The 16,953-nt window shown below is 45.0% G+C and overlaps 1 protein-coding gene across 2 annotated transcripts; it reads right to left on the bottom strand.

Moving 5' to 3' along the window:
* Positions 1 to 5,362: 5,362 nt before the first annotated feature.
* Positions 5,363 to 11,560, bottom strand: RPL34 (ribosomal protein L34). 2 transcript variants are annotated; one of them, XM_006119292.4, is made up of 5 exons: positions 11,470 to 11,553; positions 10,772 to 10,844; positions 10,593 to 10,692; positions 8,925 to 9,028; positions 5,363 to 5,488 (listed from the first exon to the last, which is right to left on the bottom strand). In XM_006119292.4, the coding sequence occupies exons 2-5, from the start codon at positions 10,834 to 10,836 to the stop codon at positions 5,404 to 5,406; spliced, it is 354 nt and encodes a 117-aa protein (XP_006119354.1). In that variant the 5' UTR covers positions 10,837 to 10,844; positions 11,470 to 11,553; the 3' UTR covers positions 5,363 to 5,403. The 2 variants fall into 2 exon arrangements, with proteins under 2 accessions (XP_006119354.1, XP_025038503.1); XM_025182718.2 differs by having other exon boundaries at positions 5,390 to 8,827; positions 11,470 to 11,560.
* Between the last annotated feature and the right edge of the window lie 5,393 nt (positions 11,561 to 16,953).

Raw genomic sequence — 16,953 nt, 5'->3', positions numbered from 1 at the left:
CACGCGGGGGGCGGTGATGCGCCAGCCGGGCTGTTAAGTGTGTCCCGGGGCACGGCGCGCGGGCTCCGCCGCACACCCGCCAAGCCAGCAACGCGCGTCTCCCGCCCCCACCTGTCCCAGCTGCGACTCTCCAGCCCGCGCGTGCGGCGAGCGCTGTACTGGCGCCAGCCCGTCCTCCCCGCAGCGAGCTCACCCCCGCGCTGGACTAGCCCCGCCGCCGGGCTCCCTCCCGTGGCGCTTCTCCCCCGTCCTCAGGTGGATCTCTGCTTTGCAGTGGGACTGGGCATGGGCCGTGCGTTGCCTTTGTTTTCTCTTTCTCCTGGCCCCTCGTCTCCCCTCCGTGTGTTCTTGTGATTTCCTTTACTGCCCTTTGTCCGTCCCTCTGGTCCCTGCTCAACTTTATTTCTCAGTTCCTTTGTCCAATTCTTTCTTTTTCCTGCTGCTTTCTCCATATTTCTTCCCTTTTTTCTCTCCCTTCCTAACTGCTGTGATCTGTCTTTCCTGTGTTTGACACTGTTCTGTATGGCACAGAGCCGGAGACAAGTGGTGCCCAGCAGTTTCTCACACCAAGTAAGGGCAGAGACATGGCTAGGGCACCAAACCCCATATGATGGGAATTCCAGTCTTAACAATTTAAGTTTGTGCTGTCTGAAAAGATTTAAAAAAAACTATCATTGAATTGAAATTAACTATGATCTGCTTATTTGAAAATCTTTGTTCCATCACTGATTAGTTTGATATATTATTTTAAACTGGTATCTTTTAAAACTGTAGTTGACTTCAGTGGCCACAGTGTGGTAGGAATACTCTTTTAAAGTATCCACAGCAGTGTAATTGTGACTACAGATAGAAAACCATCTAGTATATTTTAGGTGGTCCCAGGAAAGTGTTGTATAACATTTGCTCAGAAAAATAAAATGCAAATCTTAAAAAAAAAAAAAAAAAAAGGAAAATTAGCACTGTCAGCAGTGCTAGAAACTAAGGGAAGCTGGGGGTGGAAAGTAAATGTTTTATGAAAAAGGTTTCTCCAATTTGGATTAAACAAAATAACTAGTGCATTAAGCCCATCTGAATATTTATAGCATGCTGATCTGCTTCTGCCCACAATTAACCAAAATGCAGTTTGACACATTCAGATGATTTTTTCTTAATTGTGAGAAAAGAGCAAGTAAAAGTGCAACAAAGGATACAAATTTTAATACAGAAATTAAAACTAATTGATCAATTCATTTCCAATATTATTACTATTTTTTAATCAACATGAAGAGGAAAAATAAATCTTTACCTCCTTGAGATATATTTGCAAGCCCATTAAATTGAGGAATACCCTGTATATTTCTAGGGAAAATTGATGCAAATCGCTTAAAGGACCTATAATTTGGACTTTAAGGAAGAATTCAGCACCCAGAAAAGCAATTTCTACCATCACTACGGGCATTCCATACCTATCTCCAAAACAGCATTATCTGCTTCACCCACACCCATGTCATCACTGTAAGTTACAACCTGCTCCAATTTATACAGAAGTTAACATCAAAATTCTAATTAACAGCAGGATAACAGTAAGGATTATGTCTTCTTATAGCTGTGTAAAGAGTTCACTAAATAGGAATATGTGTCACTCAAGAAGCGTAAATTGATTCCATAGTGGAAGCAACAGAACTTGTAAATCAAAGTCCTACCCGTTACTGTCAACTACTTAGTTTTGTAAGCATTTAAAAGGCTTGCTATATAAGGAAACATACCTTGTCTCTCTAAATAATTAAATATAGTGACTACACTGAAGACATTGCTAGTCAGGACGTACATTACAGCTCTAAAAACTGCCTTTATATCTAAATTGCAGCTGGCTGCTTTCAGTCTGTCATTAATGTAAGCAAAAACAAACCAAAAAACCACCCACCAAAAACAAAAAACCCCACACACTTCTAACTGCCTTATGATTTTCCTGATAATTTGTCTATTTTTATTTTTGTCATTAGCCAAACTATCACACATGGAAACAGATTTTTAGTTGCCTTTGTTGTTCAGTCAAATTTCATTTGTATAATTGGTTTCTTTCCTTCCAATCTCCCCCCCCCCCCCCCCACACACACACACATTCAGAGCAAATCACTACATTCCACTGCTTTCTGCTTGTTCATTATTGAGCAATTACATTGGTGTTAAAAAAACCAAAATGAAAGATCACCATGAATATCAACCCCTTTCCCACCATTCTCCCCTTTAGCCCCAAAAGTCCTGAAGGAAATGTAATCTAACAAAGATTAATGTAAATCATGTATGTTGAATTATAGCTAACTGAAAAACCACTTCTGGGGCATTTGTATTTGAAGCCCATTCTTTTCAGCTTATTGAAGACCCATTGCAACTGTACAACAGTAAGACAGTGAATATGAACTTCAACCTTGAAAACTTGAATATAGTAAACACTGTGCTGCTCAGACAATTTAGTTAATGTTACAATCCTAGGGCAAGATCTCTCTGCTAATATCTAGTGTTTAAAAAGCTCTCCAAGTGGGCTTCAAATGAGTAGAGCTATTGCTATTTTATATGGTCTTTGATTCTGTTATTACTAGGTACGGACACCTATAGCCTGTGTAAGCGTCTGGGCAAGGTAGGGAGACTTGGCTCTGTGCTCCCAGAACAGGTGGGGTTGAGCGTGAAAGGGGCCGAGCAGAAGGCAGCCAACCCTCACTGCTTCCCAGAACATGTAGCCCAGCACTCTGGTGGTGATTTAAACTAGGCTTGGGCCACCACCGCTCTCTCCCTCCTGCCTGCAGGCACCGAACAAACATATAATAAAGCATCCTGCCTGAAGAGTATTCACAGTCTAAAGAGCTGTATGTTCATTAATTTGAAAACATTAACAAAACTGTTTTCATTGCCTTAGCAGACTGGAAAGGCAGTTCTCTTAGAGGACAGAGACAGTTTCACCTCTTTTGTTAATACGCCACCAAGCTATTCAGGATTTTAAATGGAGACATAACCTTTGATTCTCCATTAAAAGGACCATGGCTGACCACGTCCTTAACATTGCTCATTTTTCTTCCAATAAATGATCCCCAGGGCCTCTTCAAAATAAAGAATTCCCCCTACTTGTCAATTTTGAATATCAAACTAGGGATGTAAGTAGCTAGTTGAAGTAGTCGACTACCCGATAAGACTAGGCTTATCAGGTAGTCAAGTCACTACTTAACTAGTTGCTTCTCTCCCCACTGCTGCCTCTATCAATCACAGGCAGCAAGGGAGGGAGCAGGATCCAGAACTGGGGAGGGGGAGCGGCTTAAAAGCCGGCTCCCCCCAGCACCGTCTCTGCAGAGATGGGGGGAGGGGAGGCAGAGGTTCAGTGGGAGACTGGGCACAAGCCAGGACAGCGGAGTCCCAGACAACTCTTACTACATTCAAAAGGCAGAGCGGCAGTGGGGTTAGTTCCCAGCCCGAGCTAACCCCACTGCGATTCTGCAATTTCCACCTTTATCAATTAATTGAGTAGTTGATAGGAATTCCATCAACTACTCAATTAGCTAAACACAATTTAACATCCTTACATCAAATTATTTCTTCCTCTTCCATATTTGAATATAGGCTGGATATACTATAGAAAGGAATTAGGTTCTTTGCTTTTAAGGAAGAGCTTTTAAAGGCACCTTACAGCTGAATAAAATTGGACTTGGACAGAACTAGAATTACTTAGGTAAAAGCTAAAAGAAAAAGAAGACAGCGGGGAAATAGGGGTAAGATCTACATCTCAACAGCACTCTGTAAGAGCAAGGTATTATTTAAGGATATTTTAATAAGCCCTACAAAAAAGAAATGCACAAACCCATTTTTCCCTTTGGAGATCACCTTTAAAGGAAGGTTGTATTCTTACACACTGCTCTGCTCAACGTTGCATGTCCAAATCCTATTTTCAAAAGAGGTACGTCAATACAAGTGAAATTTGGCAAAAAGCATCCAGGATCTTGCTCTGCAGAGGATCAGGGAGGGGGCGGCGACAGCGGCATGTACCTGTCAAATTGAATGTTTAGAGCTGCTTGCCTGGAGGTTAACAGCCGCTCTGAGCACACACCCCAGCACCTGGTGGGAAAAGCACATGGCAGCAGCAGCTCCAGTGAGACACAGGGCAGTTCCAAGTTGGAAGGGGGCACGGATTTGGCCAGTGGCATAGCAAGGGAGGGCATTTGCCCCTTGGTGCCACGCTAGGTGGGCACCTGGCTAGGGTGGAAGTGCACAGAGAGCCTGGCGCTGGCGGGCCACTTGCTGCCTGCAGACAAGCTGCTGAGGCAGGGCCGGGCAGGGCAGCGGGAGTGGGCCCTGCAAAAGTAGGGTTACCATACGTCTGATTTTTCCTCAGACATGTCCTTGTTTTCCCATGTTAGATTGCTGTCTGGCCAGCTTTTTTAAAACACAAAAAATGTCTGGAATTCAGGTAGGGGGTGGCAGCACCTGCCTTCAAGGGAATGTTCGACTGTCTTTCGGAGCTGTGCGTTTGGATAATTTACGGACACTGCACACACGCCCCAGCACCTGGAGGGAAAAGTGTGTTGCTGCGGTAGCAGCTCCAGTGAGACCCACGGTGTTAATAAAAGAATCTGGGGCTACCTGGCTCTGGGGGAGGGGCACTGGGTTGAGCCAGGGTACTGGGGGTGCCTTGCTCTGGGAGAGGGGTGAGGGCACTGGGTTAGACTGGGAGTATATTTTTTTAAAAAGGGGTACTTTATTAAAAAAAGGTTGAGAATCACTGGTCTAAAACACTTCTATAGTCAGCATCCTGTAACCAGTCATCTTTCCAGACACCAAAAACTTGTATTCAGAGTGGAGGATCAATGACACATTCCAACTTGAGTAAGGAGATGCATAACAAACATTTGAGAACAGAACCCCACCACTTAAGCAACTTCTCCAAAGTTCTTCTCATTGGCTAACCTGGAAAACAAAGGTGAAATCCCTGCTCAGTAGAATTCCTTCCTATCTCGGCTGCTTGCAGAGAAGTCAGGAAGCTCACTGACTCTTTTATACTATTGCAATTTAGGGACACAGGGAGGTGTGTGTGTGTGGGGGGGGGGGTTGCTAAAGGGGGAGAAGAGAACTGCAGGGGGAAAAGTGAAATCTCATTCTTCCCACTTGCAGAGATTTGAGTGATCGTTACAAAGTTGCATAGCCTGTCTGTGCAGTGACTTTAAAGCTCTTCAGAGTAGCTACAGTGGCTGTTGAAACTGCAACAGAGAACATCTGGACTTGTGAGCAAAGACTGCACTACAACACTAAATGGTTATTTTTGCATTTAGCAAACCTTGTGAAGATGCTTTCTAGCTTTGACACTTATGTTGAAGGTGCATAAAATGGTGGAGGACACAAGAAAAGTTGAGTTTTCATTTATTAAGCAGACAATACAGAAATTCACTTAGATTTCTGACTCTGTGCTTGTGCCTTCAACACTTTCACAACAATCTTCTGCTCCTCAATAAGGAAAGCTCGCTTGATTCTAGGGAGGAAAAAAAGCTTCATTAGCTCTTGAATATATAAAGTGTGCTTTAATAATATATGTATATTCCTCTACACCCAGCTTTTAAGCACAAAATGATACCTAATACCTACGTTTAAACACCTCTACCTCCACTTTTCACCATTACCAGCACTACTGAAATATACCACACATATCATTTGAATTTAAAAATGCTGCTGGCATCAGATTCTTCTTGACATTATGGGCAGAAAACACATCAGATAATAGCATAAGTCTAGATATTTCAGGGTCACCCCCACATCTCCTTCATGCACAGACTGAGACCAGTCACATTTAAACATGGTTATTTTTGTAGGCTGGACATGGTCATTATGTACTAGGGATGTTAGACAGAATGTAATTGAATAGTCATGTAACTACATCAAATTTTAGCAGCTACATGACTATTTGATAGTTCCCAGGGCCAGCAGCCAGTGCTCTCCCGGCCCTACTCCCAAGGAGCCCCCGCCACCTTATGCTGCAGCCTATCAGATGTAGCAATGCAGGATGACTGGCAGGAGCCAGTCCATGAGGGGAGCGGGTTTAAAAGCCAGCTTCTCAGAGACAAAGTATGCTCCGTGACCACACCCTGTCTGCAGGGGAGTCCAAGCTCACCACAGACAGAAGTTGCTCCGTGAGATGCTAGAGTAGCTTCTGTGCGCAGGGAACTCGGATTCTACCCCAGCACTGGCTCCTGTCTGCCCCCTTCCAAGCAACAGCAAGGGGTGGGGGAGGGAGATGGGTCTGCAGAATCAGCATGCGTGGAAAGCTGCTTAAAAGCTGGCTTCCCAGGTGTACTGGCTCCTGCCTGCCATTCTGACCCTGCGCAGCAGCGCTGCAAGGGTGGGTGAGGCACAGACCTGGGTGAATACAGACCTGGTGTTCTGGCGCTCGCCTCCCCTGCCCACGCTGCCTCTGATATGGGGGCGTGTGTGTGTGGGTGTCAGGATTAACCAATAAGTCCATGCTTATCGGTTAATTGCGTAGTCATCTACATCCCTATTATGTACAGGATTTCATGCTTACAAGTCACCAGATAGCTTGCTTGATGGTTTCCCAAACACAAATATATACCGCAGGGGACTGGGTCTGGGAGGGGTACGGGTATAAGAAGGCCCAGAGGGATATTGTAGGGGCTTGTGATCTGGGGCAGGCGATTGGGGTAAAGAGTCTAGAAGGGTGGTATGGACACAGGAGCTGATGTTGCCTCTGCACTTCAACTCCCTCCAGTGCCATATGCAGATTTGTGTGTGTGATCTAGGGAACCATTTGTAACCCATTAACAAAACCACCCTGATATTGTGACCTCCTCACACAGAGCCAGCTTGAAAGCAGATTCCCACATGTACTCACTCCCAGCTGCCCCTCACTCCTGCACTGCTGCGCCTCTATCAGAAGCAGCAGTACAGGGCGGGTGAGGGCTCCACAGGAGCTGATGCTCATAAAGAGCTGACTTAAAAGCTGGTCCCCCCCCCCCCCCCCCGAGAACTGGTGCCTTCTTGGCTTGGTATTTAGCATAGAAAATTTTCAACTAAGTGTTATATCCATTACACACCTGATGTCTTCCATTCAGTTTTAAAAGTACTCAATGTGAAAAATTGCTATCAATGGTTAATAGTACAGATCAAGCAGGCAATAGCATGTTAAACCTTTTTAACTTTGGAGATCTGGACTCATATTTCTCTAGCATGTGCATAGATGAAGCTCTTTGTACCAGGGACCTTTTTGTTATATCTAGGACAAGGCTAATACACATTGGTACTTTGTTTTAAGATTAATTAAGACAGCTATAATCTAATGTGTAATGTAAAATGTATCTGCAGAGCAAAGCCATTACATCAGCACTTGAGATGCTCAAAGTGCAAGTAAAAGGGGGTTCGGTGACTAGTATAAAAAAAGCTAACACGTCAACTTATATATATATATTCTTATTCACTATTCACACAAGAGAGGCAGATTTATAATCCCTGGCTATTTCTAGACTGGCATGATTTTGCGCAAACCTTGCCGCCTGTCTACACTGGCCGCGAGTATTTGCGCAAGAACCACTGACTTTGTAATGTACAAAATCAGTGGTTCTTGCGCAAATACTCTGACACTCCCGCTCAGGGATAAGCCCTCTTGCTCAAGTATTCTTGCGCAAGAGGGCCAGTGTAGACAGCAACGTTAATTTCTTGCGCAAGAAAGCCCGATGGCTAAAATGGCACTGACGCTTTTGCGCAAAAGCAAATATTTTGCGCAAAGGCACGTGCCAGTATAGACTCTCTCTTGCGCAAATACTTTTAACGGAAAAACTTTTCCGTTAAAAGTATTTGCACAAAAATCATGCCAGTCTAGATGCAGCCCCTGAGTTGTAGGAGTATCTGCTATGTATGTAGAGTAAGGGCTTGTCTCGCTAACTCCATGCAATTACATAGGTTCTGCCTCTTGCTGAGGCAGATTACAGAAATCCACAGAACGCACTCCCAATCAATTTAGCATACCGTATATACCGGCGTACAAGACGACTTTTGACGTTAAAAAACATCCCCCAAAAATCGGGGGTCGTCTTATACGCAAAGCCGCGGAGGGGCTCCGGCGGCGGGGCAGCCCAGGCGTGCCGGGGCTGTCCCGCTGCCGGGGCGTCCTCAGAGGCTTTGCTCCCGGTGTCCCTGGTCTGCTGGAGACGGTCCCCAGCAGACCAGAGGCACCGGGAGCAAAGCCGAAGCGGCAGCAGGGTGCCGCGCTTTTGAGGCTTTGCTCTGGCAGACCAGGGACACCGGGAGCAAAGGAGGCGGAGGGGCGCTGGGGTATAAGACGAAACCCTATCTTTTAACTAAAAAATGAGGGGGTCGTCTTATACACCCAGTCACCTTATACGCTGGAAAATACGGTATCTTAACCAGACTCGCTAAATTGATGCCCCTGCACTGATCACAGAAGCACTGATTCAGCCCTTAGTGAAGGCAAGCCCTAAAAAGACAGCAAACTGTAGTAGATAATTTAAAAATACGGCACTAGTTAAACAGACTTGGCTTAAGCATTACAGCTTTTTTTAGATAACTCTCTCTCCTGTATTAATCAGTATTCAGAACAGAACTCAAAATATAAGTTTATACAGGAAGGATGTCATGTTATATGATAAATTAGAATGAAGACTCCAAAAGCCTTATAAAAAAGGTAGGAGAAACAGGAACCAATTGGAAACCAGAGTTTTTTTATATACATGCATTTACATTATTGCTGTGTTTCACAGTCTCATGTTTACCTAGTCCAAGTCACTCAAGAGAAATCCATTGTTAAAAAGAATGTTTAGTACCCATCTCTGAAAAATTTGGCCTATAAAGTAGAAGAATGTGTTACTAGTGATATGTGAACATTAATATCTCCCCCCTCCCCCCTTTTGATGAAGTTGCTTAGCTTTCTTTAAATTTACCTGTCACGGACACATTTAGCACACATGGAACCACCATAGGCTCTGCTAACATGCTTCTTTGTTTTTGACAATCTCATAAGGACTTTAGGGCGCACAGCACGAACCTACATGAAAAATTGAATTGTCAAACACAGTAGTTCATAATCATGCATACTTTTTGGCTATTACTCATATTAAAAGAAAATCAACCAGGCTATATAAATGTGTCTCTTCAGACTAAGCACAAACCATGTTAAACAGTTTTAGTTTCTCTTGAAAACAAGTCAACTGCTGCTGAATGCATAACAGATGTTTTTACAAGATACAGCTATCTGCAATATTACCAGAGTCCCTCTTTTAATAATGTATTGGTCCAAGGTCTGTCTAAATCATACAGGCACATTGTAGGCAACTGGAAGTTAAATGTTTGGGCTCGAGTGTATGTATTATACTGAAGAAATTGCAACCAAAAAGAGATCCTGGAAGTGAAACAAAAATTATACTGTAAAATAAATTCTAAGATTATCAGTTTTTAAATAACTCAAAATGGTGTTAGTAATACAACTAAGGACATTTGTATTACATACATATCACCTGAGAGTGACTCCTGAAGTCATCTTTTATAGTCTACACCAAACAACCATAATGTAGAGCACATTGTAATAAGTATTGTTAATAGACCACTTTCCTTCCTTCCTCATTTGTAATTACTTAAAATATTGTAGGAAGTACTACAGTTGCTTTTACTGAAAACGTGACATTTGGCTATTATGTACTGGCTATCTTCCAGCAAGCAATCCATATATTTACAAACAAATGAGACTCTCTTCCACAACAAATAAAACCCCAAATATTCTCTTTCCAAACATATCAGTCTTTTATCAGATAGATCTAACTGATGTCTCTGTTGTAACAGTGGTCAGTGGTATTCCTCTGAAATGGCATAATCAGAGAAGATAACAGTGTCACAATATGACTTTCTGAATATGCATTATCCTTTGAAAGGTCACTTTTAACACTTCTGCAGCTGAACCTACAAACCCTTTCAAGTATTTCAGGGGGTAGTTAGCACTATAGTGAAAATAAAGATTAAATCTATTTATTTAATAAGATTATTCTTTTGCTACATAATTTAAAAAAATACTGTTCCTACAACTCACTTTTGATTGTACAATCTAGACACAAAGCTACATGACTACAGTGAAAGACTCTGCCTCACACTATCCAAGAAATTAAGGAACCACCTGATTTTATACAAGAAACAGAAAATATCACTAAAGCTACATTATGAAATTTCCTACTACAGTTATTCATCTCCTCACTCCAACCAATGGAAAAAATATTTCCATAGATAATTGAAATTGACAGATATTAAGTAGCATTTTGCTTACTTGGTTAACTTAAGGGATATCATTAAATAATTGTCTGACATACCCATTATTTAGTGCAAGTGAAAATTTAAACCAAAATAAACCAACAGCACTACTATACATTAAAATGCTTTTAAGTTTTCAGAGTTTAAACAACTAATCCTCAATGCACACATGAAGTAAATATCATCGATTAAACGGGAAAAGCACACAGCAACATACTTAACCAGTAACAAAACACACCATCATATAACAAGTCAGCAATAGCTGAAGTATGTGGCCATGGGGTAAAATGACCCGGTAAAAGTGTAATACTTACACCACGAAGTCTTCCTGGACACACCCCACATGCAGACTTCGGTGCCTTGCCTACTTTCTTGGTGTAAAGATAAACAATCCTATTACCTGGTGTCCGGGACCTGTGTGCATCACAGAAACATGCAATTAGTGTAAAATCATATTCAAGCAAATAAAGTCTCAAAACTCCAGCTTACTTACAGTCTGGTCTTGTTAGAGGCTGTGTTGTAGGACAACCTACGACGGTATGTCAGACGTTGAACCATTTTTATATCTAAATAGAGAATAAGAGAAAGAGCATTAGATTCACAACCATCTTTCACTATTAAATTTAAAACTCTTTTGGGTAATTTGCGCAACAACAAAAAGCATCTGGCATTACCAGTTTATCATATTACTTTCAGTGGCGCTGGCTGTACCTTTCACAGCGCCCGCAACTGCTAGTTTACCGTCTCTTGCCCACTAAGCAGTAGCCCGGCAGCAATCCCTGCGCCAGACCCACATCAGCTCCCTGCGTTCCTAGCCGTAGGAGACACTAGAAGGCCTCAGGGGCCCCATTTCCCGGCCTACACCAGTGCCCCGAGTAAAGCAGAAGCGGGCCCCTCCCAGCCAAGTGTCGGGCGCGACCCAGCTCCCGAATATCCATCCCCGTAATCCCGGGGCCCGCGCTGCCAACAGCCGGCGCAAGCCCCAGCCAGGTCCCCGCACGGGGCATCCCAGTCCCGAGGCTCCATCGGGCCGCGACGCGATGCCCGCTCCGCAATATCGGCCTCCCGCTGCTCCCCACAGCCCGCTATCCGCGCCGAACGCCGCCCGGGGCCGCCTGGGCCCCCCAACCCGCGGATGGGAGCGGATCAGACTTGCCCCCAAGCCACAGTGGGAGCTAGAAGCCACCCTACCTGGTCGTGCCGGGACCGGAAGAGGAAGGAAGAGGGCGGGGGTCAAAGTTCAAATAGTGACCGAAAAATCCCGGAAGTAGTAGCCGTGCCTGGTGAGTCAAGCTTCCTTATGGCGGCCCCCTGGCACGAGCGCAGCGTGGGCGCCGCCATGATGTACGGAAGAGAAGAAGCCGGGTGGGGGCCGCGGGGTCTTGAAGAGACGGGACCGGAGCCCGCAGTTCCCCGCCGCTGGGCGCCCGTCGGCTTCCCACCACTCAGCGGCCCGCAGGCACCAGCTCTGCTGCGCTGTCTAGGGTGGCTGTTCACTTTCTATTTGCAGGCAGAAACCCAACCCCTGCCCCGCCCCTTCTCCAAGGCCCCGCCCCTGCTCACTCCACCTCCCTCCCCCTCCCTCACGTGTGCATTTTCACCAGGCCGGGGAATGGTCGAGAGAGGGGATTTGGGCTCCAGTTGGGGGAGCTGGAAGTTGGGTGGCGGGAGCAGGTGAAGGCTCTGCTTTGGGGTGCAGGATGTGGAGGGGACCAGAAATGAGAAGTTTGGGGTGCAGGAGAGAGCTCTGGGCTGGGACCAAGGGGTTCAGGTTCTGGGAAGGGTCTCTATCTGGGCAGGGGGTTGGGGTGTGAGCTTGAGAGCATGGGTCCAGAGTACTGAGGCTACGTCTACACTGGTATGATTTTCCGGAAATGCTTTTAACGGAAAAGTTTTCCGTTAAAAGCATTTTCTGAAAAGAGCGTCTAGACTGGCACGGATGCTTTTCCGCAAAAGCACTTTTTGCGGAAAAGCATCCGTGGCCAATCTAGACGCAAAAAAGCCCCGATCGCCATTTTCACGATCAGGGCTTTTTTGCGCAAAACAAATCTCTTTTATGAGGAATATGGGCTCTTTCCGAAAGAGGTTTTCCTCACATTTGGCCCCATGTAGACAAGCCAAATGTTGGAAAAACCTGTTCGGAAAAAAAAGAGGAAAAAGGTATGCAAATTGCGGTTCATAATTTGCGTATCTTTTTCTGGAAAAAATAGCAGTGTAGACATAGCCGCAGGGACATAAGGGATAGACTAAGGTAGTTGTACCTTGTAGTGCCTTGAGGCTGTGCCATTGTTATTAAGTAGTAATTAGGCAAGGCCTAATTGCTGAATCCCTTTGTAGTCCAGTAGTCTGGGTTAGGGATGTAAGCAACTAGTTGACTACTCAAATATCCGATAAGCAAAAGCTTATTGGATAGTCGACTAGTCACTTTCCCCCCACCTTTCTGCCTCTATCAGAGGCAGCAAGGGTGGGAGGAGCAGGAGCCGGTGTTGGGGGGAGCTGGCTTAAAAGTCGGTTCCCCCAGCACTGTCTCCACGGAGGGCAGGAGAGGCAGGGGGGTAGCTGGGACCAGGCACGGGGTTGGGAGCTAACCCTGCTGCAGCTTCCCCGCTTATCATCTAGTCCAGGGGTCTCCAAACTTTTCAGCCCGAGGGCCGCATTAACTATCAAACAGCAGTTCGGGGGCCGACTACACACTTGAGGTCCAAATAAAAAACAATCAAAACATGGATGTTGTTTTTAATTATTTATTTAATATTATTTTATTCAGTTATTATTTAATAACACATTGATACACTACACATGAACACCTGTATTAGTGTGAATGGTGAAATTGTTTCCTGGATGCCAAAATAGCAGACATTTCTGGCTTTAGATTTGTTGTCCCTAACATCAACAGTGACCTGAGATTATCATCGGACAAGTTTGTTCTCAAATTGTTCTTCACATATTTCATTCTTGAAAATGTTTGTTCACACAGGTATGTTGTTCCAAAGATTGAAAGGTACCTTGATGCAAAAGTTTTGACATTAGGAAAGTCTTCCTTGGGCAAAAACTGGTAAAAACCCACCAGTCCTATTTTGAACTTGTCCCTAAGGAGGTCATTTGCTTGCAACTCAATGACTTCCAGCTGCAGTTCATCTGGGCAACTGGCCACATCTGCTTCAAATGGGTTTTGAAACAATCTCACTTCTTCTGCCTTTGAATCCAAGTCAGAAAACCGCTGCTGAAACTGCAGCTGGAGGTCTTTGATGATCTCGCATGCAAATGACGTGGGGAACTCAGCTGTTGCTTCAGCCATGAAGACCTTGCACTGCTGAAAGTGCGTCAAGTTGTTGGCCTGTACTTGTTCCAAAAACAAGACAAGTTTAGATCTGAAGGCCTTTAGGTGGGTGTATAGATCAGAAACTAGATTTTGCTCTCCTTGTAGTTTTAGGTTCAGAAAATTTAAATGACTAGTTATGTCTGCAGCAAAAGCCAATTTCCATACCCACTCTTCATCAGACAGTAATGGCTGTGGCTTGCCTTTACTTTCCAGGAAGTCACCTATTTCCTTTCTTAACTTAAATACTCTGCTCAGAACTTTCTCACAACTTAGCCATCTTACTGCTGTGTAATATGGTAAATCTTGCGATTCTGTGTCTGTATCTTTCAACATGTCTCTGAACTGTCTGGGCTCGTCTACACTGGCCCCTTTTCCGGAAGGGGCATGTAAATTTCATGAGTCGTAGTAGGGAAATGCGCGGGGGATTTAAATATCCCCCGCGGCATTTAAATAAAAATGTCCGCCGCTTTTTTCCGGCTTTTAAAAAAGCCGGAAAAGAGCGTCTACACTGGCCCCGATCCTCCGGAAAAAACGCCCTTTTCCGGAGGCTCTTATTCCTACTTCAAAGGGCGCTTTTTCCGGAGGATCGGGGCCAGTGTAGACGCTCTTTTCCGGCTTTTTTAAAAGCCGGAAAAAAGCGGCGGACATTTTTATTTAAATGCCGCGGGGGATATTTAAATCCCCCGCGGATTTCCCTACTACGATAGGTGAAATTTACATGCCCCTTCCGGAAAAGGGGCCAGTGTAGACGTAGCCTCTATGGTTGAGCCCATGTGACCTTATTAAATTCACCATCTTCACCACAGGATTCAGTACACTGCTAATGTCCACATATTTAGCACACAAAGCTTGCTGGTGAATAATACAGTGCAGGAACATTGGTTGTATAATGTTTTTCTCATTACACATCTGCTTCACTTGTCCAACCAAGCCTTTCTTTATGCCACTCATGTTCTTTCCTCCATCAACAGTCAGGCAACTGAGGTTAGTCCAGTCCAAGTTATAATCAGCAAATGTTTTTTTCAACTCATTGAATATATCCTCTCCGGTAACAGTGCCATACATGCTATGTAGGGAATCCAGCTCTTGTGTTATGTTCATGTCTTCATCCACACCTCTAATGAACACAAGCAGTTGAGAGGTGGAGCAGCTGTCCAGCGATTCATCCATTGCAATTGAAAAATGGCGAAACTTGCTTGCATTTTTCGCTATTTGAGTCACAATGTTTTCACCCATGTCTGCAACACGGCGGGCAATGGTATTCGCACCCAAAGCTACATTTTCAAATTGTTTTGACTTTTCTGGGCAAAGTTTCTCAGCCACTTCCAACAAACATTCCTTCACTACTTCACCATCTGTAAAGGGTTTGCCACTTTTAGCCAGGACGTAGGCAACTTTATAACTGGCCTTAGTTAAGGATTCATTTTCATTTGAGGATTTACTGAACAATGTCCTCTGAGATGTGAGTTGATTTTGTAATTTAGAAAATTTTTCGGCACGGACTTTACCCTTCAACTGTAGATATTTCTCCTGATGTTTGCTTTGATGATGACGGCGCAGGTTGTATTCTTTCATCACAGCCACGGTTTCGTTGCAAATCACACACAATGCTTTCTCGCCGGATTTGATGAAGTATTTCAAACTCCATTCTTCTTGAAATTGCCGACACTCATCGTCTATTTTTCTTTTCCTCTTCTCGGCCATTGCTGGGCACTAAAATAAAGTGAATTCAACATGAATAAATAATGAAACTGAAAGTATCTTGCACACAATATCGCTCAAAAAACCTGATTATGCGAACTAATTTTGTCGCAATAATAGCTGCAAATGACCCGAAACAATTTTTAAAAATTCTTATGATTTCTTAAGTTAAACTTACCTGAATATAGTGTGCAAATATATCCACTTATGGTAGAGAGATTGTTGCTTTTAATGTTTCCTCTTCAGAATATTCGCCTGTGAATCCGTTTCTCCCGGAAGGGGGGGGGCTTTTCCCCCTGCTCTCCCCTTCCTCTGCACGCTGTCCTCCCCTCCTGCTTGCCACCGCTCACTCCTTCCCCCCCCCGGGCGGAAGGGGTCACCTTTTTAAAGTTCCCGACGGGGTTCACGTTCCCCCGCACGTCGCCGGGCGGGCGTTACCACCACCGCCCATCCTGCCCCCTGATTGGCCGGCTGCCCTGTCAGTCTGGGCGGGGGAACGCCGCCCGTGCTAACCCCCGCCCCCTGCGCCGTTTGCCGCCGCGCGGCCGCTTGTCAGCGGAGCGGCCCGCTTCTCCTGCCCCGGCGCGGCGTGAGTACACGCCGCACACCCCTGACAGGGCCCCCCCCCGCGGCAAGAAGGGCCCGTTCGGCGGTGCCCCAGGGACGGGCGGGGGTCGCCTCGTCACACCGGCACGCGGAAGAAGGCGGGGCCAGACAAAAAGGTCTCCACGGGCCGGATGAGAGGGCCTCGCGGGCCGCATCCGGCCCGCGGGCCGTAGTTTGGAGACCCCTGATCTAGTCGATGGAAAATCCATCGACTAGTCAATTAAACTAAATTTAACATCCCTATTCTGGGAGCTTAACTAGGTGTGGGGGTAATGCAGGTTCAACTCCTTCCTGAGATGGGACCTGAGCAGCTGTTTCTACAGTGAACATCTGGCTGCTGGACAATGAGGTGGGTCTGCTGTTTGTTGCCTCATCCTGTTCTGCTGCAGTTGTTATATTTAAATTCAATATTCATGGGCATCAAAGGGTAGTGTGGAGTCTAGCAGTTTGGATGTGTGCTTAGCATGGAGTTCAAATTTCCCTTTATGCTTGCTGAGAAGGGATTTGAATCTTTGTCTCTTATCGCTCAAGTGAATGGCCTAAGCACTGAGCTAAAGGCACTATTGTGACCTGTGGCCTTCCTTACTCTTTTCTGCTGAAACTGCTCTGTTTTCAATACATATTCATCAGGCCAAAGCCCCAATAAACAACCTTGGGTAGCTTACTAGTTGTTTGTATGCCTAGTAGGTGGGAAAATGGGGTTTATATCCCTGTCTTGGTTGTTGGTCTCTTAGGATGCATCCACACTGCACCCTTAGCTTGAAATGAGCTATGCAAATTGCATAGCTTTTTTTTTTTTTTTTTTTTTTTTACCTTTTTTAAAATTTCAAAATAGAGTGCTATTCTGAAACATCCCTTAATCCTCGTGCAATGATGTTTACAGGGACATCAGAATAGCGCGCCCATTATTTCAAAAGCTATTTTGAAATATCAGGCGTGCTGTCAAGACGCAGAAAATGCTATTTTGGGATACCGGAAGCACCCTTACTTCACAAGTGACTGCCTAAGAGCTGCACTAGGAGGTATTCCCATGTGCTGGCTCCCCC

This window comes from Pelodiscus sinensis, chromosome 5 (genome assembly GCF_049634645.1).
Source record: "Pelodiscus sinensis isolate JC-2024 chromosome 5, ASM4963464v1, whole genome shotgun sequence".
Taxonomy (NCBI): domain Eukaryota; kingdom Metazoa; phylum Chordata; order Testudines; family Trionychidae; genus Pelodiscus; species Pelodiscus sinensis.
This window is presented reverse-complemented; position numbering and strand designations above follow the sequence as displayed.

Bases quoted from the DNA above. Each gene is read 5' to 3' on its own strand.
- RPL34 (XM_006119292.4), bottom strand. From the start codon at position 10,836: ATGGTTCAACGTCTGACATACCGTCGTAGGTTGTCCTACAACACAGCC. The intron at 9,029-10,592 runs GTAAGTATTACA...TTTTTCATGTAG, and splicing joins GTCCAGGAAGACTTCGTGGT to GTTCGTGCTGTGCGCCCTAA. The intron at 5,489-8,924 runs GTAAATTTAAAG...TTTCCTCCCTAG, and splicing joins GCTAAATGTGTCCGTGACAG to AATCAAGCGAGCTTTCCTTA.